The following is a 26738-nucleotide window of genomic DNA, read 5'->3' as shown; positions in this document are numbered from 1 at the left end:
AGGTTTTTTTCTGAATGGAAGAGATGCTGAGGAAGTGATCTTTTCATATCTGTACTGCAGCTGGAACTACAAATCTCATCGCCGGACGTTTGGTGCCAACCAAAAGTAAAAGTTCTAACAAACACTGCAGTAGCCGAACATGGAGCACACTTTGTTAGGGGTAACTTATTTTTAATATGCATATGTACAAAATGATTTTTGGCTTTACTCCAGTTTTAAGTAAACCAAATTCATTATATATTTTTTAAATCACATCCTATATATGCACTAATAGATGGGATGGACTTTAAACATACTAGTGTTTGAATGACACTTTACATTAAAAAAAGTCTATTGTGTTTAAGAAGTTTCTAAGTCTAAGTCATTAATCAAAGCAGTACTCTGAGGTTATTCTAGACAAAGTGTTACATGGGTGAGCGCATTTACAGTACAGTCTGAACAATTGTTCATAACGGCAGATGATGTAGCAAGGCTTAAGATCAACCCTAGTGCTAATGAACACAAACCCTTCTTTTCTCACCCCATCCAGTCTACAGACTCCCTCCCACCGCCTCCTCCTGTCCTGGCATCTGTGTCAAAGCATTAATGAATCGAGCAGTTTATCAGAACGCTTGGGAACTGTCCTTTCCTCCCCACAACCCCCTCCTGTGGTCCTGGACATATACAGCGCAACTAACCATGCTGCGTATTGTCCAACTGTCAACTTCAGAAGAGGGTGCAGTGAGACAAAGGCAGAGGAGAGAGTGAAAACACATAAACAGAACAGTGCCTGCAGAGAGACAGAGGTAAAGAGAGAGAGACTGAGTAAATAGCAGGGGCAGAGACTATATAAGAGAGAATAATAGACTGATTCAAAGACAAAGTGGTGATTACGAGAAGGCCAGGGTCATATGCACTTTGGAGAAAAAAAAACAATAATCTGAAGCCTGGTATTACAGAAGAATAACAAGATACAGGACCATTTAGCTCCCATCCTCAGCGAAACAATTTGGGGAGTATACAATGGAGCTCCTGTGGTGGATTGTGTCCATGATGTCATGCCTGGCTCTACAACAGATTGACTGTGCTCCAATAAGTAAGGAGCAATACAGATTACCCGCTAGTATCCTGCAAGGTGAGTCCTTCAGAGCAGGTGCAGTAGTTGGACCAATATTGGGTAGAACACAAGCTCTTCCTCTTTGATGTTTCGTCAAAAGATCATCTACTATTTACTGTAATTGTAACTATGGCATGCAGACTGTATTGAAATTCATCCAAACAGAGGAAATAAAATGCTTGATTTTGATGGTTAGAACGTTTTACGTTAAACGAATTCTATTTTTTAGCCAACAAATGGTATCACTAACTTTTTCCTTGATGGAGAACAATGTGCAATGCTCCGTTTCTAAGAAGAAATCAAAATTGAAATCTGTTTTCTCTGTCTTTTGGGTAAAATTTTGCTAGTTTTTCAGAAATGTTAATGTTTCTATAATACCAGATCAATTTGGCACTGGCATGTCACTATGGGATTTTAGCCATATACAGCAAACTCTGTTGTCTGGTCTATAGTAAAAGTTTGGTGAGTAACTATATGTCTCTCTTTTTTGACAGCCCTGTCTAACAAAGGAACTTTAATTCTGGAAGTGGCCCTTAAAACAGCTCTGCAGGCTCTGGAGGGGGCAGTTAATGAGCACAATCGTCGTCAGCTGGAGTGTAGAGGATGCGTTCTCTGCCTCTTCCCAGAATGTAGCAGCCTCAGCGTACAATGTAGAGGTTAGTGGTGTCATTTCAAAGTTCCCCTTCAAAATCTGCTCAGGTAGAATGTCCGCAGTCATTTTATACACTATAAGAACATAGCCCTGCCAAGACACAAATATGTTTGATTTTTTTAAATCTCTCTTCCTATAATATTTGAAGATTGTCTTTAAAAAACCTGTCTATTAGATCAAAAAAAAATGCGATCACAAGCAAAATTATCAAAAATGCTAAAATATAAAAATGTAACTGTAATTGTGTAAAGGACTGGTTCTGGGTTCTATATAGGATAGTGTATGTATTTCTGTATGTATGTAGTAAATTGCACTTCTCCCTTCATGTCTTAGTGAGTTCTTGGTTGGCTTGGTTCTCAGCCCTTGTACACACGGTAGGAGATTCTGACGGAATGTGTCCTATTGGACCGTTTTGCCGCATAATCCGACTGTGTGTGGTCTCCATCAGACTGTTTCCGTCGGAGTATCCGTCGGACCAAGTTTTCCAACCGTAAAATATTCCGACAAAATGCTCCGACCGGACATACTCCAATCATGTGTAGCCTACTCGACGGACAAAGTGCTACGCATGCTCAGATCAAATTCCTAGACCAAAGCTATTGGCTACTAGCCTGAACGTAGTCCCGTCGTAACGAAATTACGTCATCGCGTTATATACAATCGGATTTTCCGACAACTTTGTCCTACCGTGTGTATGCAGCAGTTTTGGACAAAATCCGTCGGACAAAATCCAACGGATTTGGTTGTCAGAATGTCCGACCATGTGTACAAGGGCTTATATGTGTATACAATACAAAGCTGCCTCTGTAGATAGCATGCTGACATCAGAATATTTGAATGAAGCAGCGCAAAATCTTAATAACACAAGCTTTGCATGCATGTTATTAGGGGGTATGTATAGAAAACAATACAAATTTCCCCAAAAAAGGTGACTATACAAATATAGCCAGATTTGAGAAAGTCGTGTCTCACTTAATTTGGTTTACTTTAATTTGTTGATTATTATTATTTGTTGTTTCTCTACATATAGGATGTTTGGGTTTATAAATATTGCTGAGGTAATTTTATGATCTAATTTAGTATTTCTTAATCAGGGTTCCTCCAGACATTGCTAGGGGTTACATCAACAGTGAGCAATTTATGACTTTCAGATAATTTTAGCTGTCTATAGATTGGGCATTCTTCCCCCTGACTATCACTGTGATGAGGCCCGTCAAACTAACCATCAGTGTAAGGGGGGCCTTCTCCACTGATCACCAGAGTAAGAAGGCACTTTTCTGACCACCAGTGTGGAGCCCTTCTCCACTGACCCCCAGTGTAATAGGAACCTTCTCCACTGACCACCAGTGTAATAGGGACCCTCTCCACTGATGACCAGTGTAATGGTGCCCTTGTCTACTGACCACCAATTTAAGGGGGCACTTCTCTGGCCACCAATGTAAGGGTGCATTTCTTACTGACTATGAATATGAGTGAACACTACAATTTTCTGTTTCCGTTCAAGCCAATATAATTACTAAATGTTCAGCTCTTTCAGCTAATGATGGTACTTCTTCAACTTTTTTACTACTATTTATACTTTTTAAAATATTATGTTTTTAAACACTTGTCACATTTACTCCAGCCACTCCAACCACAAAACAGTTACTCAAGCCACTCCACCCAGTTACTCCGCCCACTCCAGTAGGTGGAGGCAAGAACACTTCACACAATTTCCTGTTTGTGTTTGCATACTGTAAGGAAAAGAAAGAGTAAGTAATAGCAGGGGTTTCCTGAGAAGTGAAAGTTACTTCAAGGGTTCCTCCAAGTTTAAAATTATGGTCTAGTTGGTCAGCATTTTTTTGTTTGTGAGGTCAAAAATTCTGCCGTTTAAACAGTCACCGTTTACTGCCCATTTGCTTTGAATAATTTCATCAGCCTGATTATAGGCTAACCACAGGTATACATGATAATATACAGCCAATGCACCATTGTTGACCTCCTTTTAAAGGTACTAGTTCCTGGCTGTTATGCTGGCCCTCTGACCTTAATACTTTCTGAGACACTAATTCAGAAGAAGTATGCAAGTCAAGAAAGTCTTGCTCTGAGTTAGTGACTGAAAGTATTGATGCAGGAGATTTAGAAAAATAGTCAGATAGCTAGCATTTTCAGATCAGCAAAGTTAGCCTCCAGGTTTATTTATAGTAAAGGTTGATATAAGGTACAAACGCTTTATTTAATGTTTGAACAACATTTGCTCTGGCTGCTTATAGGAAAAGATACCACAGCAGAAATGGAGCCAACCTGTGAGGATCTGCTGACTGCAGAAAGTGAAGCTGATCCAGTGGAAAGGAGCTGGTCATTGAGCCGACTGTGTGGCTTTTATCAGCGCTTCTGCTCAGAGGTGAACAGCACATCACAAGCGTGCATCAAGGCTATGGCTGGACACTGCCATCTCAAGCTGCAAGAGTGCAGTAAGAATGACTTGTAAAGCAAATTGTTTGTCTATCGTGCATTTGGGCCTCAGTATGAAGTTTTGATATATTTTCCATAATGTGTAAGCATTCTCAGTCTTTGCATGGTAGATTATTGTTAGGCCTCATGTACACAGCTGCTGATAAACGAACGTTTAGGAGCAGTTGGGAGTTTTTTTCAACTGCCCCTGAACTCTCCTCTGTTATCTTATCTGTCCATGTAGACAGGGTAATTTACAGTTGTTTCTAGGCAGCTGAGTTTAGAGGCATTTTTTGTAATGCAAAAAATGTGTTCAGAAGCTGAGTTTACAGGCATTTCAAGTGCCAAACGCAGCTAAACATGATAACTCGCATTTAAATCAATTAAGCTGCTGGGATATTGATCTGGTCAGTTAAGTAGCACGAGGGGTTGTTGATTAGATATGGGCCAAACAACCCGTGTTTGGTTTGCAGCAGAACTCCCGAACATGGAAAAGTGCAACAATAAAAATGAAAAAAATTCCTTTAAATATAGTGACGGGGGGGGGGGTTCCCCCCTTAATGTGCCTGTAAAGTGGCACATCTGTAGCATGTATAAAACATGCTGCAGCAAAAATGTCATTTCTGAAGAGATAAAACAAGTCAAATCACTTTTAAAACGACTCACAGTTGCAATTTGCCGCCACCCGGCTATTGAAAAAATAAAGAACAAATGGCATGGAGTCCCCCCCAGTCCATACCAGATCCTTCAGGACTGGTATAGATTTGGAGGGTTACCCCACACCAAAATTTAAAAAAAAATTTTGTGGGGCCCCCTCAGAATCCATACCAGACCCTTATCCGGGCATGCAGCCTGGCAGGTCAGGAAATGGGGGTACGAGCGAGTGCCCCAAAGCACCTTGTCCCCATTTTTATGGGGACAAGGGCCTCATCCCCACAACCGTGGCCGGTGGTGGTGATGTGGGGGTCTGCAGGTGGGGGGCTTATTGGAATCTGGAAGCCCCCTTAACAAAAGGGCCCCCAGTTCCTAGCCCACCCCCCCATGTGAATGGGCATCGGGTACATAGTACTCCTACCCATTCACCACAAAAATGTCAAAAAGTAATAAACACAACAGAGACGTTTTTGAGAAATCCTTTATTAACCACTTGCCGTCCGCGCTATAGCTGAATGATGGACACGGCGTGGACCTGAATTTCCAGGAGGCCATCATAAGATGGCCTCCCCTTTGCACGCTCCGTGAGACTAAGGTGATCACAGATCCGAGTAAGGGGTCGGTACCAGCCCCTTACCACGTGATCAGCTGACAGCGTGAGGCGAGACTCTGGTGATCACAGATCCTCTGGTGATCACAGATCACAGAGACTCTGGTGATCACAGATCCGAGTAAGGGTCCGGTCCCGGCCCCTTACCACTTGATCAGCTGACAGCGTGAGGAGAAAAAAAAGCCGATCACCAGCTTATCTGCAAGGGACATTGGTCCCAAAGATTAAGAGGCAATTGTGCCTCATCTATGTCCTCCAGTACCCCCTGCCAGTGCCACCTGCCAGTGCCCACAGTGCCCACCAGTGCCACCTATCAACCGATCAGTGCCCATTATTGCCATCCATCAGTGCCCATCACTGCCACCTATTGGTGCCCATCAGTGCCGCCTCATCAGCATACATCAATGAAGGAGAAATTACCTGTTTTCAAAATTTTATAACAAAATATACAAATAAAATAATTTTTTTTTAATTCTGTCTTTTTACAATTTTTTAACAAAAGATAAAAACCGCAGAGGTGATCAAATACCACCAAAATAAAGCTCTATATGTGGGAATAAAATTATAAAAATTTTATTTGGGTACAGAGTAGCATACCGCGCAATTGTCATTCAAAGTGCATCAGCGCTGAAAGCTGAAAACTGGTCTGGACAGGAGGGGGGTTTAAGTGCCCAGTAAGCAAGTGGTTAAAAAATAAAAAGGGTGCTTTCAGATTCCGATAAGCCCCCTGCCTGCAGACCCCCACAACCACCAGCCAGGGTGGGGGGAAGAGGTCCTTGTCCCCACCAGTAAACCCATGTTTGTTTTAAAAATTGGGAAATTCTGATAATACTCTTCCTGATCAAACTGCTTTTGGTGCTCTAACAAGTTATTTATTATCTTATTCATTATTTTATTATACAGAATTGGAAAGTGACATGGATTATCTCAGTGACTCACCAGATGAAAGGAGTTTATGTAAGTATAGACAGTTAATCTCCTGAGCATCTAAATCGGACAAAGGAAATCAAACAGTTTCCTGTTGGTATACAGAACAAAATACTTATTATTATATAATATTATTATTAGGATTTATATAGCATCAACAGTTTGTGCTGAACTTTAAAGGGGGACAGTACAGTTATGCCGCGTACACACGAGCGGACTTTTCAACATCCAAAGTCCGACGGACTGATTCCGTCAGACTATTCGATCATGTGTGGGCTGCAACGGACTTTTGATTCGCCAAAGTCTGACGGACTTTAGAATATGGAACATGCTTCAAATTTTTCCGACGGAACTCCGCCGGACCCGGTCCCTTCGAAAAATTCGCTCGTGTGTATGCTATTCCGACGGACTAAAACCGACGCTAGGGCAGCTATTGGCTACTGGCTATGAACTTCCTTATTCGAGTCGAGTCGTACGTCATCACGTTCGAATCCGTCGGAGTTTAGTGTGATTGTGTGTGGCCAAGTCCGCTCAGTCGAAAAGTCCGTCAGAATTCTGTCGGAACTCCGGCAGAACTCCGGCAGAACTCCTTCGGAAGTCTGTCGGACATAAGTCCTCTCGTGTGTACGGGGCTTTACAATACAATTCAATACAAAGGGGTTAGGAGGGCCTTGCTCCTGACTCTGAGAACCTACAATTGTATTTGGTTCTTGAATTAAAATATTCATATAGAGAATGCATAGAGTTTGCCATATAATTTGTGGATGCATCAGAAAATACTTTTCATCCTGCTTTTTTGTAACACACAGACTGTATACAAGTAATAAAAAGAATAATAGAAAAAAAAAAAAAAATATATATATATATATATATATATATACATATATAATAGTTTAGAGTTGATAATTATCAGATATGTGATTTTGGCTAATGTCATATTGACCTCATAATTAAGTGTTATTGAAAAGAAAACTGCCTATGACATTTGAAGGCTTCTCCCTATTGTTGAGGCTGACATACAACAAATGTAGAGGCTATTCAAAGGCAAAGTAAGTGTTAGTAAAAAATTTGAGCCATCATTCACTCCTAAAACCCAATGATATGCTTGCAATTTTTTTTTTCTTTCCCTCGTACAAGACTGGGTATTCAAAGTGAACATAAGTTCAACTTATTTGCTAACATTTATTTTACATTGTGAACATTTTTACTTCATTAATAAATGAACCTCCTTTTCTATCCTGTTGTGGAAAATGAAAAGGTGATGAGGCTCAGTTGCCCTAGGAAAAGCTAATCCCTTTTAGGCTACAATATGTTTATCATGTTATTTTTCATGTTTGACTGCATTTTCAATAGCAAGTAATCTGACATTATGTGAAGGACTAAATGGGGTTTACTTACTAAAACTGGAGAGTGCAAAATTTGTGGTAACCAATCAGGGCTTTTGGTTTTATTGCCGCACACCAGAGATCGCATGTGATTAGCACCTCACTGCAGTGCAAATGTCATTTCCACTTTACTTGGCAATGGCGCCAATTTAAAAAACAATTACAGCGATTTTGGTGATCGGAATACTTTTAAGTGCAAAGGAGGGATTTTAGGTCTTTTAGACCCCTGATTCCTCCATAAAGAATACCTGTCACCACCTATTACTGTCACAAGGGATGTTTGCATCCCTTGTGACAGCAATAGAAGTGATCGGAATTTTTTTTTTAAAGGGACAATGTAAAAAAAATAATAATAATAAGATTTTTTTTTTTAAAGCATGCATAAGTAGCGCCTGCAAATGTAAACAGTGATCAAACCACACATGTGAGGTATCACCACGATCCTCAGAGAGAGGGCAATAATTCTATAACAAGACCTCCTCTGTAACTCTAACCTGGTAACCAATAATTTTTTTAAAGCTTTGCCTATGGAGATTTTTAGGTACCGTAGTTTGTCGCCATTCCACGAGTGTGCGCAATTTCAAAGCATGACGTGTTAGGTATCTATTTATTCTGCATAACATCATCTATCACATTATACAAAAAATTGGGCTTACTTTCCTGTTTAGTTTTTTTTTTTAATTCATGAAAGTGTCTTTTTTTTCCCCAAAAAATTATACCTTGTGACATAAAATATTGCAATGATCGTCATTATATTCTCTAGGGTCTCTACTAAATATATATATATATATATATATAAATATATATATATATATTTGTTTGGGGGTTCTAAGTAATTTTCTAGCAAAAAATACGGATTTTTAACTTGTAAGCAACAAATGTCAGAAACAGGCTTAGGCATGAATTGACCCTGTTATTATCTCATGCGATTTTTTCAAACAATGAGTCACGTGACCTTCATATCACATGCGGTAACCTTTTGTGAATTTACCCCATTATGCTAGAATAAAATAATAATTAGAGCTTTCCATTTTTTTTCTCTTTATCAGTAACCTGTGGACGGACTATAGCACCTGTCATTAACAGCACCGGTCCCAAAGGTCGTATAGTTGGAGGGAGTGTTACCTCACCAGGGTCTTGGCCATGGTTGGTTAACATTAGACTCAATGGCGAGCTCATGTGTGGAGGAGTCCTGATAGGAGATGTGTGGGTCCTTACAGCTGCACATTGCTTTAATGGGTATGAAATTCATTCTCCTTTTCTTTTTTTTTTTTGTATCAAAATTTAATTACTTGATTTACTTGATCTACTACACGTCTGTGCTTTTTATCTAATAGGACTGCAGAATTATTTTACAATTTGCCTATAAAAAAAAGTAATGTCACAATTTGTACATTTGGGCAAATACAGAGAGCATCTGAAAACTAAGACAAATGAAACAGAAGCTTTCACGAGCATCAATTATTTATTCTATATGATAACTATTTTAATATGTACCATAAAGACAAAAGGTCTGGTTAATTAAGGTGAGAAGTGCTGTAAAATGCATTAAGGTAATCAGACATCCAATCATGAGCCAATTCTTTATTTTGTTATTCCCCTCCACGTGATTGGATGGTTGTGCTTACTCCACTCTACTTTGTTGCATTAATCTCTTTTCACACCTTGCAAATCGGATCAAAAGTGGAGAACTCTCCTAGCTTCAAATACTGCCGGGTCCTAAAGCTGCTCTTGAGTAATATAGCTAATTTTGGCTTGGTCATGCGATTGCTTGACAATGTAGTAGAATAAAAAACCAAATGTACTAAATAAGTTTAAGGCAATATTAGAATATTAGCTGAACCCTGCTATTTGTTGCACTTTGCACTGCTGTTGAGTTTACTCAAAGTACACTGATGACTGAAATGAATTATGACACTTCAATAAACTCACATTGTCATATGCTTATGTGTGTATATAGGGATGTAAATGAATTGCATTGGACAGCTGTTGTTGGAGAATATGATCTCAGCAAGCAGGAAGATGGAAAAATGGTCTTCCAAGTGAACAGAATTATAATTCATCCTAAGGTATTCAAGCCGAATTAAAGTATTATTAAAAACAAAAATTCAATAAATAAGACACAGACACACTGTGCATGTGTGTTAAATGCGAGATACAAAAATGTTTACTATCCTTTAACTTAACCACTTTCAGCTCCGCAAGGTTTTACCCCCTTCCTGACCAGGCCATTCTTTGCGATACGGCACTGCGTTATTTTAACTGACAATTGCACGGTCATGTGACACTATACCCAAATCAAATGTATGTCCTTTTTTTCTTCTTGTCCTTATTTGATCACCTCTGCAGTATTTTTTGCGCTATAAACAAACAAAAAAACCAACAATTTTGAAAAAAATATCGTTCGGCAGTTTAGGCCAATATGTATTTTGCTACATATTTTTGGTAAAATAAAAACCCAATAACTGTATATTGATTGGTTTGCACACAAGTTATAGTGTCTACAAATGGGATAGACGTTTAGTGGGACTGCAACATTGCAGCAAACAAATCTGATATTAAGTGACACTTTTTGGGGAACAGTAGCACCAATACAGTGATCAGTGCTTAAATGCTCTGACACGCTATAAATGACACTGGCAGGGAAGGAGTTAACATCAGGGTGATCCTCAACTTACTCAGTGCTATCTGGATCCAGTGTTGTGCTCTAGTGCAGCAGCACTGCTCTCTTTTCCTCTCCTTACAGAACTCAGTGAGAGCAGTGGGAGCCTTTGACTTCTGCTGCTATCAATCAGAAAGGAGCAGGGGGCGGGATAGGGGCCGAGTTGCACTGTGTCTGTATGCACACAGCCTGCCTCAGGAGCGAGCCCACATGTGTGCACCCATAGGAAGCGGCTTCCTATAAAGGCACACCAATAAGAGGAGGAGTCCGACTGCTCTGTGCAATACCATTGAAAGTACCAGGTAAGTATAACATGCTGTTTTTTTTTTCTTATTAAAAGTAAATTTAAGCCATGCAATCACTTCAACAAATAAAGGACACTGTCATAGCTTGCAACGTTCTGAGATGATAACGGGGAATGTCTTTTTGTGCAAATATACATTTACAAAAGGTGTGGCCATGATACACTTCTGGTATTGAAGGGCAATCATGAAGAAAAGCATTAAGGAATCCCCAAAAGAGCCAAGGGGTACAAACAATTAAAAAAAAATGTACAAATGATAAGAATAAAATGAACTTGTACTGTACATGGCAAAGTAATAGGTTTGCATAATAGTGTGCCTCCTGTGCTGCTAATACTCCATTTACCCGCTTTAGCCAAGTGAAATAGTCAGTTCTTCTGGGTATGGATTAGCATATGGCCCTCTTACCTTCCTCCCACAAAACAGCATTAATTGTCTAAGCAGCCAATCTCCAGGCCTGAGTACTGTCCTGTGGGGGTGAGGGGAGGACTATTACCCTGTTTCCCCGAAAATAAGACCTAGCGTGATTGTCGGTGATGGCTGCAATATAAGCCCTGCCCCCCAAATAAGCCCTACCCGGTTTCCCCGAAAATAAGCCGTACCCTGAAAATAAGACCTACAAGGACTTTAACCACTTTCAGACCGGACCAATTTGCTGGTCAAAGACCAGACCACTTTTTGCGATTCGGCACTGCGTCGCTTTAACTGACAATTGCGCGGTCGTGCGACGTGGCTCCCAAACAAAATTGACGTCCTTTTTTTCCCACAAATAGAGCTTTCTTTTGGTGGTATTTGATCACCCCTGCGGTTTTTATTTTTTGCGCTATAAACAAAAATAGAGCGACAATTTTGAAAAAAACGCATTATTTTTTACTTTTTGTTATAATAAATATCCCCCAAAAATATATAAAAAAACATTTTTTTCCCTCAATTTAGGCCGATACGTATTCTTCTACATATTTTTGGTAAAAAAAATCACAATAAACGATTATTGATTGGTTTGCGCAAAAGTTATAGCGTTTACAAAATAGGGATAGTTTTATAGCATTTTTATTAATAATTTTTTTTTTTTTTTTTTTTACTAGTAATGGCGGCGATCTGCGATTTTTATTGTGACTGCGACATTGTCGGGGACCCATCGGACATTTTTGACACATTTTTGGGACCATTGTCATTTATACAGTAATCACTGCTATATAAATGCAGTGATTCCTGTGTAAATGACACTGGCAGTGAAAGGGTTAACCAGTGGGTGGCAGTGTAGGGGTTAAGTGTTCCTAGGGGTGTGTTACTAACTGTGGGGGGGTTGGGCTTTCATTTAGTGTACACTGATCTCTGCTCCAATCACATGGAGCAGAGATCAGCGTCACTAGTTGCTAGGCAGAATGGAAAAATGTTGTTTACACAGCATTTCCTCCATTCGGCCGCTCCGTGAGACGATCGCGGGGATGCCCGCGGCGATCGAGTCCGCGGGTCCCGCGACCGGACTCACTGGGGTCCCGACCAGCGCGGGAGCGCGCCGCCGGCGGCGCGCCAGGGCGGCATCGGATATTGGACGTACCTGTACGCCAATATGCCTGCCCGTGCCATTCTGTCGACGTACATCGTCGTGCGCTGGTCGGGAAGTGGTTAACTAGGGCTTATTTCGGGGATGGAGCTTATATTGCAGCCATCACCGACAATCACGCTAGGTCTTATTTTCGGGGAAACAGGGTAGTCCTGTGTAAGCTCTGGAAGCATCCACTCCTAGCAGACTTGGTTCTGGTGAGTTAATTTGGAGTCAAGGAAGAAAACATCAGGTTATGAAGGAGGGGTGGTAGTGGCAGAGGTGGGCTATAGAAGGGACTGGTTACATTTCCCTGAATAGGCATGTTCATATCAAACACATTGATGCATTTATTGGCACAATTTTTTCTTTATATAGTAACATTTGAATGTAAGCATTTAGAGACTGATCATAACATTTGCAGCAATATAACAATTTATAGTGCAGTACATTCAGCACATGTCGTAATGCAGATTTCTACATGAGATATGAAAGGGGGTACTTGGGGAGGAAATATGGAGCGATAGATTTGTCTAAAAAAGCACTGTCTCTTCAACTAAAAACATAGTTGGAACTATGTTATGAAATGATAAAATAGGTTTTGCCATTCCGGCTTAAATGGGATCTGGCCTACAAGATGGGACACTACTACAAACTTTGCCCAAACCACAGGAATCACAATCTATGCAACTGCTACCTGGATTGTCTTAGCTGTTTCCTTATTTGTAAAGCAATCGTTAAATACCACAATAGCTTATTTCTGAGTGCATTGCTCAGCGATCAAGCACTTTCCTATCAAATAAGCATGTGTTGCACTGAAGAAAGCCACCTTTAAGAAGGTCTTTAAGGTCCTTACTTTTGTATTGCAATGCATGTTTCCCAAAAATACCTTTCTGCATTAAAAAAAAAAGTTATGAACTTTAGAAAGAATGACGGAGAGCTGACTCATTTTTGGCATCTCTATGTTTAACCCGGAGCAGATGGTCAAGGACAGCTGAAAACACAGACAGCGGGTTCAACAGGGTAGAGTTAAACCTGTGTATTATCCATATACTGTACAATGATAGTGCAGCCCAAGAGAGATCGTGAAATTGAAAACGGATAATTGCAAAGGGCGCTGATGTTAGGGCAGTTGGCAGGAACAATCTGCCTACCAAGCCTACATTTGAATTTTGATTGTATGCTTTATTGTATTTAATGTAATTAGAAGGTTTCATTCAAGTGTCTCTCAATTCCAAGCCTCAAGCAAATCCAAAAGGTTAAACTGTGTGGCGTTGCTTCAGGGTTAAAATATCAAGGCAATACAGTATGGTTTTTAGTTTTGGATGGAGAGGTAATGAGTTAGACTCCCCCCTGTCAATTTTTTTGTTTGCCTTATGTGCCCCTTATGGGGACCCTGTTTATATGTCCTGGTTGCCAGTCTCACTGAGAAAAAAGGAAACTTGCTTAATTTTAGAGTTCTTACCACAGTAAGAGTATAAGGTAAATCGTCCAATGGGGACAGATGTTTTGGTGACAACTGTGTAAGTCAGTGATTACCCTCATTTGGACAGATTTCCTGTAATTTTGTGTTGTGTCTCAAGGACAGGAGTGAAGCAAAACGAAAAACCTTTGGCTATACATACACGTTAACACACATTGTAATTACCGTACTATTCTAGTGACCTGTGCAAAAATCCAGAAAACATGCCCTGTTAGGATACTTGGATTGAGAAGCACTGTTTTATTTTCTATTGAGAACATTTTTGGCAAACCAGACAAATGTCATTTTGTATATACTTTTTTTTTTTTTATAGTTTAACCAGAAGACCTTTAACAGTGATGTAGCCTTGATAGAGCTGACAAATAAAGTGAGAACATCCGAGAGAGCAATACCTGTGTGTCTGCCTTCGGCACCCGTGGACCCTGCTCCTGGCACAAACTGCTACATTGCTGGATGGGGATCTCTTTATGAAGGTCAGTCTCGCCATACACTATCATGCCAGGAACAGTAACAATTGTAGCATTTTATATGTGGGTGATCCATATTGATAAGAAAAAGAGGAAGGAAAAATGCTTTTTTGCAACTGTATAATGATGAGAAAACTGCACAGATAAGAGGAAGTCCTTCAGTGCTTAGATAAAACAGTAATTTATACATACTGAACATTACACCAATTGTGACATTAATGTCAATGACCCATATAAACAATTCAGCAGGTTTTCAAGAGATATTATTGTTTTCAGGGGCGGACTGACAACTCATGGGGCCCCCAGGCAATAGGAGAAGATTATGGGACCCCCGGGCAATAGGAGATTATGGGGGCCCCCAGGCAAAAGATTATGGGGCCACAGAGTATACACACACACACAGTATGCACACTATCACACAATATACAAACACAGTATACACACATAGAATACACAAACACACACTGAAAAGGTACTGGAGAGGCAGGGCAGCTATAAGCTTGGGATTTTTTTTAAAACACAGATTTTTACATACTGTCCCTGGTTTTATTGAGGCTGGCAACCCTGATGGGGCAACCTTAGTGGCATGAGGCCCCCGTGCAGTGCCCGAGTGCCCGAATGGTCAGTCCACCCCTGATTGTCTTGCAAGAGGATAAAGCTCGTTTTATAGGGATGTGGTAACCAGGGACGGTAAAATCTCAGGTCAAATGCAGAAAGTAGCTATCTCTTCAATAGATCTACCTTACATTCTCCCTTTCCATGAAGAAATGCAAAAATGTAAAAATGTATAAGTGAACATTACTTTATTGTTTATTTGTGAAGAAAAAAAAAATACAAAAAAATGTATTATTTTTTTATACAATCAGATGGTCCACCCTCAGATGTTGTCATGGAAGCCAGCGTACCGGTCATGAGTCAGGAGTCCTGCATGAGGACCCTGGGGAAAGAGATGTTTACCAGCACCATGTTCTGTGCAGGCTACCTTACTGGAGGCATTGACTCTTGCCAGGTAATGGATTGACATCCAAACCATTACAGTAACATGGATAGATTGATCTGTCTACCTGTGAACATTTTAGACAATGTTAGGGGTTATTATGAAAATGAAAGCACTAGTTAGCAACTGCAAAATAAAAAAAGCATTGTGCTGTTTGAATAAAATCTATCTATGCAGTTTCCTTAAGTGCTCTAAGTGGCACTCACAGTCTTATTTGTGGCCATTTTTTGACAAGTTAAAGAAAAGTTAATCTACTGCATATGCATTAATACCAGAGCTTCATAAACTTTCATGTAATAAATATTTTCTTATTTCATTGCATCAAATACACAGTAATTTATACTCTATGTGTTTATGGCTTGAAAACACATATTACATTACATTTAGTAAAGAGTAATTTGAGATTTGGCTAAATTATACATAGTAACTTTGGTCCAGCTTGGGCCAATGTAACTATGTATATACCACATCTGGCTGATGCCTCTGGAAGGCACAGCTTCTTCAGTAATCTCCACCATCTTTGGAGCCCTGCACCGAGGGGCTGTACCTATACTTTCTGAACACAGGAAGCTGGCTGCTTTGCATTTTCTGAATGAATGCATTCTCTGATTGGATGAGGTAGAGAGGTGGGATGTGACATCACACTCTCCACCTTGTCCAATAAGAGAACAGCTTGCAATCATTAAAAAAATGCAGAGCATTCTCATGTGCTTAGGGGTTGACCTCTTATGCTCAGAATGTATCAGGCTGTTCCCTCAGGACAGGATCCAAAACAAAATGGAGATCACTGGAGTAGCGGGATCTACTTTAGTGATTTCCAGCTTCCAGGAGCATTGGCCAGGTATACATAGTTACATCTAAGTTGGTCTAAGTTGAGCCAGGCTCACTATGTATAATAGTCTAACCATATATGATGTGTAGCTATGCCTGGAATTATTCTTTAAGGTATCATCCAGGTACAGCGTCTACTTTTTTGGGCTAAGGATTAATGTGGGTGAATCATATTTAGAGAAGAAGTGAAGGAAAAATTCATGGGACTTTTCAGATGCAACATGTCAATTAACAACGGTGTCACTAAAAATCCAAATTTTACATGTAATGTTTTTTTTTTCTTCTTCTTACTTTTGTAGTTGAAGTGACCGAGCCTGGGTATGCCCAATAGGCTCTGTATTGTTCTGTTCTCACCTTAAAATTGCAATAAGAATAACTTTAAAATAAATAAAAAAATCCAAATTTTATCAGAAAATTAAATTAAACATTATAATCATAAAACCATATACAATCATGACCCAATTATTATGGTCCTTGATATCATAGCACCATTGTGATGAAAAATCCCAACATGTTTTGCCCACAGGGCTTCTTCAGGGTATGTTTTATCTGCTAAGGGTCATGGTACTCCCACGGTTACATATATATAGGGTGAATATCTGATCTGAACAAATCACGAGATGTTCTCAGTAGTGTCAAACCAAAAAGGACCATGTGTGACCACATGAGATATACTGGGACAAAAAAATATTTACTATTGAAGCTGCCAGAGTCACATGGGCAGGATTACATTCCAAAATTAATAGTTTTCTACACATTGATATTACATCCCTCTGTGAGGACCCTATGACCCCGTTTGGTCATCTTTAGAAGTAAATATTTCTGGCAATACTTTAAAGTAGATCTAAACCCAGTCACTAAAGTCATATATAAGCTTTAACATGTTAATATAACTTCAAAAGTTGTTTTCAGTCATTTTAAAAAGACAGCTTTCATTAAAATAACACTTGGGTGGGCAGTGCCAAGAAGGTTCTTGTTCAGACACTTCCTATTATGGGTTGAAAACTGTCTGCCAATTGTGCACCTGCATCGAGAGTTTGTCACACATGCTCCTTCTTGAGACTATGACCAATTCAAATGCCAACTCAGGTGCTAACTCAAATTGTGCATGCATTGTCAAGCATAGTTATTATAAGAAAGCTGGTCCAGAGCAATGATGTGCACTCAATGCTGGAGCAAGCAATGTGGTCAGGAAGTGGCCAAAAGAGGCTGGAGGAGATCATAAGCATTGAGACACTACAAATGATGAAAATAGGTGAAAAGAGTATTTTAAGAAGAAAGAAAACAGAGAACAAAAACAAATTGCATTTGTTATTGATACACAGTGATTTCTAAAGAAACTCTGACACAACAGCTATCTGACAACTAATTTGTCAAGAAAGCCCATCAAAAAGCCATAGCAGAATTTCTTTTCAGAGCTTCAATTAATTTGATGAGCTAATCAGCAAAAATCTAATGTGGTGATTTCCTCTATAGGGAGATTCTGGAGGACCTTTGACCTGCCAGGACCCTTCATCTAAGCAATATGTATTATATGGAATCACCTCCTGGGGTGATGGCTGTGGAGAGAAAGGAAAACCAGGAGTATACACTAGAGTAACAGCCTTCATTGACTGGATTGGAAGCCAAATGAAAAGTGAGTAGTTTGGTTTGTGGTAAATGTCGACTACAGAATTTGATACTCTATAGTATATTTGCTTGAATTAATACAAGACAGAATATATTATACTATACAACAGTATTTTGTCTATTCTGTGTAGATATCACACATACGGTGAAAATCCCACACATACTGTAAAGGTGAGAGAGATTTATGCCGTTACTAAAAAGGGTTATTTCATCTACAGAGTCAAGCCCCACCCTTGAGCCATCGTGTCTTGAATTACGTGCGCTGAGCGATATTCAGCAAAATAATCCAAAGTCAGAAATCAACTCCATCTGTTCTTTTTATAAGCAGTCCTGTCCAGGCCCTCTCAACCCAGAGGCTTGCACACGGCTAGCAGAGGAGAAGTGCAGACAGAAACAGAGAAGATGTGGTGAGTACCCAATCAAAATCCTACTTATTTATAAATCTACTGTGTATGTATATATATATATATATATATATACTCAAAAACATTAAAGGAACACTTTGAAAACACATCAGATCTCAATAGTGAAAAATATATCATGCTGGATATTTTGGATATTTTGAATATTTATGGATTGGGTAATGTGTCAGGAACAAAATGATGCCACATAGTTTGATGGAAATGAAAATTAACAACCTACAGAGGGCTGAATTTAAAGACTCCCAGAAAAGTGAAAACAATATGCAGCAGGCTAGTCCATTTTGCTGAAATTTAATTACAGCAACTCAAAATGGTACTCAATAGTTTGTATGGCCCCCACATGCCTGTATGCATGCATGATATCGGGGCATGCTCATAATGAGACAACGGAAGGTATCCTGGGGTATTTCCTCCCAGATCTGGACCAGGGCATCACTGAGCTCCTGAATAAACGGAGGTGTGACCTGGCGGTGTCAGATGGACCGAAACATAATGTCCCTGTGGTTACATAGTTACATAGTATAGGTGTTCTATTGGATTTTGGTCAGGCAAGTGTGAGGGCCATTCAATGGTATTAATCCATTCATCCTCCAGGAACTGGCTGCATACTCTCGCCACATAAGGCCAGGCATTGTCATGCACCAGGAGGAACCCAGGACCCAATGCACCAGCATAGGGTCTGACAATGGGTCCAAGGATTTCATCCTGATACCTAATTGCAGTCAGGGTGCCACTGTCTAGCCTGTAGAGGTCTGTGCATCCCTCCATGGATATGCCTCTCCAGACCATCACAGACCCACCACCAAACCGGTCATGCTGAATGATGCTACAGGCAGCATAATGTTCTCCAAGGCTTCTCCAGACCTTTTCACGTCTGTCACATGTGCTCAGGGTGAAACTGGTCTCATGTGTGAAAAACATAGGGTTTCTGCCAAATCTGGTGTTCAATGGCAAATTCCAATCGAGTTCAAAGGTGCCAGGCACTGAGTGCAGGGCCTGATAGAGGATGTTGGGCCCTCCAGACCACCCTCATGAAGTCAGTTTCTGAGTGTTTGGTCAGAGACATTCACATCAGTAGCCTGCTGTAGGTCATTTTGTAGGGCTCTGGCAGTGTTCCTCCTGTTCCTCCTTGCACAAAGGAGCAGATATTAGTTCTGCTCATGGGTTAAGGACTTCTACGACCCTGTCCAGCTCTCCTAGAGTAATTGTCTGTCTCCTGGAATCTCCTCCATGCTCTTGAGACTGTGCTGAGAGACACAGCTAACCTTCTGACAATGGCAAGTATTGACGTTCCATCCTGGAGGAGTTAGACTGCCTGTGCAACCACTATAGGGCCCAGTTGTCGCCTCATGCTACCAGTAGTGGGACTGACCCTAGCCAAATGCAAAACTAGTGAAAAACAGTCAGAAAAGATGAGTAGGGGAAAAAACGTCAGTGACCTCCACCTATAAAACCATTCCTGTTTTGGAGGTCATCTCATTGTTGCCCATCTAGCACCCCTGTTGTTAATTTCATTAACGCCAAAGCTGCAGAAACTGATTAACAACACCCTTTGCTACTTAACTGACCCTAACAATATCCCAGGAGTTTAGACGACTTGATTCTATACTCTTATTAAAAAGTGTCCCTTACATTTTTTTGAGCAGTGTGTATATGTGTATGTATATATAATATCTGCATGTTACTTGTGGCTGGCTTCATAAAGAATTAGTCATCTTTAGCATGTATAATATAGTATGCAGATTTACCATACATATTGCATATAGAACTTGGATCAAATTGGTGGCTAATCCAATACAATTGGTGATACTAAAGAGAACTAAAGGAAGGACCAGACAGAAATTGAGACAGAAAAGTGGAAGGAAAGATGTACATTTATACAAGTTTACATAGATGCAAGATCTGCTAATCATGAAATCATCATGAAAGCAAGTTTAATTTCTATAACGGCTACACAGAATCATGTACCTAAATATCAAATCTGTTACATGAACAACCGATAGCATAAGAGGCAAGTTTGGTCACACACAGCACATTTGTAAGCTGTTTCAAAACTTCTTCGATTATGGCCCAGGAAGAAGCTCCAAAATTCTTATATGCATCCAGAAAAATAATATTTTCCTTACACAAATTTCCCCAAAGGGTCACAGAAACAAAAATAAATAAATAAATTATTAAAAAAAAGGGTTTGTTCTAATTATTCATATTCAATCTAAAAAAAAAGACTTGGCTGCAAGTACATTTTAAGCCAATTTTCCATTTGTTTTATCTCTCTTTTAAAATTTGTATCTATCTGTTGCTCACTAGCTAGCAAGTCACAAATGTTTCTCAGTTTACTGTCAGTTCTGATTATATGTTTAAATGTTTATCTTTTATTTTTAAAATAGGAAAGTGTAGACGTTTATTCTGTTATCGAGTAAGAAATGTGATGCTGATTTAATTTTTTGGATGGTTGTAGTTTCTAAAAATCATCTATGGGACCCAGAAGCGTAACTAAGGGGTTTAATCTAATTGACTGTGAAATGTAAAACACTCAGCAATTCTTTTTAAAATAGGATGGACTCAGATTTTTTAAATTAATTTAATATTTTCAGTATTTGCCTTGTGATTTAATTCCTACGTGATTTTTCAAGGTGCATGCAGAGTAACACAGTAAGGACCTACATCGATGATTGTTCTTCTTTGAGGTTAATTGTTACATTATATTCTCTCTGTAATTTATGAGTGTGAAATCCTGTAGTCAGCATAGATATTGTACTTGAAAGTTATAGCCATTATCAATAATTTAGGCACAGTTAAAGTTATTATTTTAAAATACATTGCAGATACAGACATGCTATAAATAAAAAAAAGAACTGGCTTGGGACAGCTGCTGGTTCCCATTGCTGAAATAAACTGGAGTGAGTTAGTGTCTGAAAAATGTTACTAGGCCAGGCATGTGGTAGCTCCTTTTCTGATGTCAAGTTACCGGCACACAGTGATGTCCTTTACTCATCTGTCTTCTGTTATTTCAGAGCTTCGATCTTATCTTCAGATCCTTCTAAACTTGCTACGTAAGGCAGAAGACTCTTTGCGAAAAAACATGGACTTTTTATTCTTCACTCAAACCATCCCACAATTCATGAAGCAAATGTACGGCGACATATTCCCTTCTAGGGTCCGCAGAGACCTTCCAGGTACCTCATTCTGATAAACAAAATTAAGTTATTTTTACAATGTCAGTCCTCTTTCAGTAATGACATAAAATGGACAATTTTCAAACCCCCAAAAAATTGAATATGTAATGGAGATGAAAAAAGACAGACATGTTAGAAGTCCAGGCTGTGCGAAAAACCATGTCTCCCTCCAGAGATATAATGAAAAATTTGTGTAGACACAAGGGGAAAGGAAGAGTACTTTTTGCAAGAAAAACAGGTGAAAACAAAACCTAAAAAAAAGAAAATGAATACAGCCATACCTCCCAGCTTTTTGATATGGGAATGAGGGACACCTATTAGCAAAAGTATGTAAGCATAGGACACACCCTCTGCCATGCCCCCTTAAAGGAGAAATATACAAAAAAAATGATTAGTTAAAACCACCAGTGCTTTTTTTTACCACTACTATTCCTTTATACTGGCTTTTGAAATTTACAAATGCAGCTACTTAGAAATTGGATGAAAGGTTTAGCACTGGAAAACACTTTTTAAAAGATTAAAAGTGTATTTTAATAATAATAATAATATAATAATAATAAAAATTATAATTTATATACAGCTATATACAGTCAGGTACATAAAAATTCGGACATTGACACAATTCTAATCTTTTTGGCTCTATACTCCACCACAATGGACATGATATGTAACAAACAAGATGTGCTTTAACTGCAGATTTTCAGCTTTAAAGGGGTTGTAAAGGTTAATTTTTTATTTTCTAAATAGGTTCCTTTAAGCTTGTGCATTGTTGGTTCACGTACCTTTTCCTTCGATTTCCCTTCTAAATGTTTTTTTTCTTTGTTTTCTTTGTCTGAATTTCTCACTTCCTGTTCTTCCTCAGTAAGCTGTTCAGTAAGCTGTTCTGGCTGACTAAACACCGCTTGGATGATGGTGTGAAGTTTACTGAGGAGAAACAGGAAGTGAGAAATTTAGACAAAGAAAAAAAAACATTTAGAAGGAAAATTGAAGGAAAAGGTAAGTGACCCAACAATGCACTAGCTTAAAGGAACCTATTTAGAAAATAAAAAACAAAGCTTTACAACCCCTTTAATTTGAGGATATTTACATCCAAATCCGGTGAACAGTGTAGTAATTACAACAGTTTGTATATGTGCCTCCCACTTTTTGAGGGACCAAAAGTAATGTGACAGATTAACAATCATCCATCAAACTTTCACTTTTTAATACATGGTTGCAAATCCTTTGCAGTCAATTACAGCCTGAAGTCTGGAACTCATAGACATCACCAGGTGTTGGGCTTCATCCCTGGTGATGCTCTGCCAAGCCTCTACTGCAACTGTCTTCAGTTCCTGCTTGTTCTTGGGGAATTTTCCCTTCAGTTTTGTCTTCAGAAAGTGAAATGCATGACCAGTTGGATTCAGGTCAGGTGATTGACTTGGCCATTCCATAACATTCCACTTCTTTCCCTTAAAAAACTCTTTGGTTGCTTTTGCAGTATGCTTCGGGTCATTGTCTATCTGCACTGTGAAGCGCCGTCCAATGAGTTATGAAGCATTTTGCTGAATATGAGCAGATAATATTGCCCGAAACACTTCAGAATTCCTCCCGCTGCTTTTGTCAACAGTCACATCATCAATAAATACAAGAGAACCAGTCCCATTTGCAGCCATACATGCCCACGCCATGACACTGCCACCCCCATGCTTCACTGATGAGGTGGTATGCTTTGGATCATGAGCAGTTCCTTTCCTTCTCCATACTCTTCTCTTCCCATCACTCTGGTACAAGTTGATCTTGGTCTCATCTGTCCATTGGATGTTGTTCCAGAACTGTGAAGGCTTTTTTAGATGTTGTTTGGCAAACTGTAATCTGGGCTTCCTGTTTTTGAGGCTCACCAATGGTTTACATCTTGTGGTGAACCCTCTGTCACACTCTGGTGAAGTCTTCTCTTGATTGTTGACTTTGGCACATATACACCTACCTCCAGGAGAGTGTTCATGATCTGGCCAACTGTTGTGAAGGGTGTTGCTGAGCTCACCGGTGCGTTCTTTCTTTTTAAGCATGCTCCAAACAGTTGATTCGGCCACACCTAATATTTTTGCTATCTCTCTGATCGGTTTGTTTTGTTTTTTCAGCCTAATAATGGCTTGCTTCACTGATAGTGACAGCTCTTTAGATCTCATATTGAGAGTTGATAGCAACAGATTCCAAATGCAAATAGCACACTTGAAATTAACTCTGGACCTTTTATCTGCTCCTTGTAAATGGGATAATGAGGGAATAACACACACCTGACCATGGAACAGCTGAGCAGCCAATTGTCCCATTAAAAAAAGTGGGAGGCACATATACAAGCTGTTGTAATTCCTACACCGTTCACCTAATTTGGATGTAAATGCCCTCAAATTAAATCTGAAAGTCTGCAGTTAAACCACATTTTGTTTGTTTCATTTGAAATCCATTGTGGTGGTGTATGGAGCCAAAAAGCTTACAGTTGTGTCGATGTTCCAATATTTATGGACCTGACTGTAGATCAGACCAAAATGAGGGACAAATAAGGAGGAAAGAGGGACTTTGTTCCAAATCAGGGAGAGTCCATCAAAATTAGGGACACTTAGGAGCTATGTTACAGCTATTACATCTAAAGTTTGGTATACTGCAATATATTCAGTTTCAGTTGTGGGGTTTACATTCCAATTTAAAATACATTTGGCTTTGAGGCAGTAGACAGGAGACAATACTCTGACTGCTAACACATACACTATGGGCCTGGAGTTAGCTGCCACTTTCGCAACTCCTGATCTTTCTAAAAGGAGACCTTTGCTATGAGAAACATGGACACTGCTATTGCTGACTTATCATTCTGCAAATGCTAGTTGCTTGGCTGTCATGTTAACTTTCTGGTTTCAGTACTTTCAGTTGCTAACCCAGAACAAGTTTGCTAAAAATGACCTTTGACTTTACTGATGTTCCTGATGGGCATACTCGCTTTGGGTTAGTAACTAAAAAGTATTAAAGCCCAACCCCTTGCTCTCTTATGGCCACTAGTAGCACTGCACCAATACCAGTATCATGCCGATACTAAGGATTTGCACAAGTAATTGTACTTATGCAAATACTAAAACTGATACCTTCAGTCTCGGTTCACATATGTGTGCCGGCCAGTTTGCAGTTTTCATAGCCTGGTCTGGTGCGATTTCGTTATTCAGTTTAGGTGCAATTTCAGTGATAATTGTAGTGTATAAGATTAGAAATCACACCTGAACCAGACTAAAAATCGCACAGGACTCTTTTTCAAATCGTACTGTGGTAGGCCTGCACATATGTAAATGGGCTGTAAAAACTCACTAAAACGCACATGAAAACTGAAGTGAAACTGAAATAAAACTGATGTATCTGCAAGTAAAATCTGTGTGGTTTTCCCATCGGTTTTCATGCATGTATTGTGTGCAGGAGCCCTAAAAAAATGTCACATGGCACTAAAAATAGGTATTGGTAATTAGTATCAGTGAGTACTTGAAACTGGTATCGCTACATCGCTAGCCACTAGTTTATATTTTTTTCTATTTGTTCATTGATACCTACATTTTCCAGATACATACAGAACAATCATTTTAATACCACAGGGTCCTGGGCTGAGCCATCCTGATGCAGAGAGCAGCTATGATTTGATGAAGTCAGAGCCACTATCTGCATCAGAAAACCATGAATGAAAGTTGTGGTGATGCCCCCTTTGAAGGACAGGTCCATGACACCTGCACTCACACTGTACTAATTATTCTTCCCTGCGTTATGTTGGAAGTCATTCAACTTGAAAGACTGAAGATATTTTGTGGTGAAAAGAGGTTTTGTGCAGGGACAGCATGGGATTGCAGGTGAGTATTGTAGTCAATATTGGCTGGGGGGAACCGTCTATAAAAACTAGTCCAGAGTTAGGATTTAAAGCCAAAGAGTTAGCCAGGCAACAATCACTTTCAGAGTGGACGTCAACAATGGCAGTCTTCATTGTTCTCTTTGAAAGCTTTTACTTGAATTATTGCTAACCAATATGCTATCCAATTATTATTGTTGTCAAAATTCTGATCTTTGCTGCACTGGGTAACCTACCATAGTAGTGTGGATGCTATCCTTATGCCGCGTACACACGGTCGAACTGTTTGACGTACTTAGTCCGTCATACAATCCGACGTACAATCCGGCGTACTTTCCACTGAACGGACTTGACCACACACGGATACCCAAACAGTCCGACGAAAGCTTGCGCGATGACGTACAGCACGTACGACGGGACTAGAAATAGGAAGTCCAAGACACAGCAAAGCCCTGTAAATCCTTTCTGGGCATGCGCCATTCTTAGTCCGTCGGACTAGCATACTGACGACCGTATTGTCCGCTGAAACCAAAGTACGACGGACAGATTTTTGGAAAAACCGAAATTCTTAGTACTCTGGACTGCACGCTGAAAAAGTCCGCTGAAGCCCACACACGGGCGGATTGTCCGCTGAAATGTGTTTCAACGGACTAAGTACGTCAAACAGTTCGACCGTGTGTATGCGGCATTAGAATCCATCAGATTTAATTTTACGTGTGGTTTTGATGCAACGCTGAAGGCTACCATAGAGCTGCAAAGACCAGTACTAGTTCCAGGGCATCTATGTAATCTCTAATTAGTGACACACCTATTCTGGAACTAGCACTTATTACAAGAATCAAATTATAGCGACTTTGGTTCACATCCATGGCCTAATCATTGAGTACACTCAGCATAGCTGCACTTAACCATCTCTTGCATGGATTTCTAAAAATCATTAAATGATCTCTGACATGATAGAAAAGCTTTGCTGTTTGTTACAACTTCCTAACTGTAGGTGGCACTTATCATCTGTATCTCTAGGACTACAACTAAGCTAATAGTCTGCAGTTTTATTACATAAATATTTATAATATATTCAGTATATATATATATATATATATATATATATATATATATATATATATATATATAGGCCTTAAAACTTATGGTTGTATTTTTATTTGAAAAAGAGCAGCATTCTGCCACGGAGGAGATGAATAAGGATGTACAGTCCGGTTCTCAGGAATACAACAGGACAGAGACACAGTCTGGAAATGATACACAAAGGTAACATGTAATAGTTATATGTACATATGAAGTACATTTTATGTTCTTAAATTCCTTAACTGGATCAGTCACTTGGGGAAATTCTAGGGTTTCTTTGCTCCTGTCCTAATGCTTCTATGAACATGACAATTCTCAGGCACTTTGCTTACAAAAATTACCAAAGCATCAATGCAACTTACCCTCTACGCTTTTAATTGTTTCACAGCTTTGATACCATCTATTGGTGACATTTATCTGTATTGTCAATTTTCAATTTGAAAGCTGATTAGAAGTTTGAAATTTCCTGAAAATTTGCATGAGTGTAGCCAGCATTGGCCAGCATACTACAAGAGGCTTAAAATAAA

The 26738-nt window shown here is 39.5% G+C and overlaps 1 protein-coding gene across 1 annotated transcript in view; it reads left to right on the top strand.

The window, feature by feature from the left end:
• Positions 1 to 637: 637 nt before the first annotated feature.
• Positions 638 to 26738, top strand: part of PRSS56 (serine protease 56) — a 40781-nt gene continuing 14680 nt past the window's right edge. The window contains exons 1-12 of the mRNA XM_077487640.1: positions 638 to 1114; positions 1591 to 1752; positions 4001 to 4201; positions 6349 to 6402; positions 8807 to 8996; positions 9718 to 9826; positions 14064 to 14223; positions 15084 to 15226; positions 17522 to 17681; positions 17893 to 18081; positions 21111 to 21272; positions 26298 to 26394. Of these exons, the coding sequence (XP_077343766.1) occupies positions 1003 to 1114; positions 1591 to 1752; positions 4001 to 4201; positions 6349 to 6402; positions 8807 to 8996; positions 9718 to 9826; positions 14064 to 14223; positions 15084 to 15226; positions 17522 to 17681; positions 17893 to 18081; positions 21111 to 21272; positions 26298 to 26394 (1739 nt within the window). The 5' untranslated portion in view covers positions 638 to 1002. The remainder of the gene's footprint in view (positions 1115 to 1590; positions 1753 to 4000; positions 4202 to 6348; positions 6403 to 8806; positions 8997 to 9717; positions 9827 to 14063; positions 14224 to 15083; positions 15227 to 17521; positions 17682 to 17892; positions 18082 to 21110; positions 21273 to 26297; positions 26395 to 26738) is intronic.

Source organism: Lithobates pipiens, unplaced genomic scaffold (assembly GCF_037356315.1).
Source record: "Lithobates pipiens isolate NorthernLeopardFrog02 unplaced genomic scaffold, aLitPip1_a1.2 Scaffold_18, whole genome shotgun sequence".
Taxonomy (NCBI): Eukaryota; Metazoa; Chordata; class Amphibia; order Anura; family Ranidae; genus Lithobates; species Lithobates pipiens.
The sequence above is the reverse complement of the archived record's forward strand: the minus strand, read 5'-3'. Positions and strand labels throughout refer to the sequence as shown.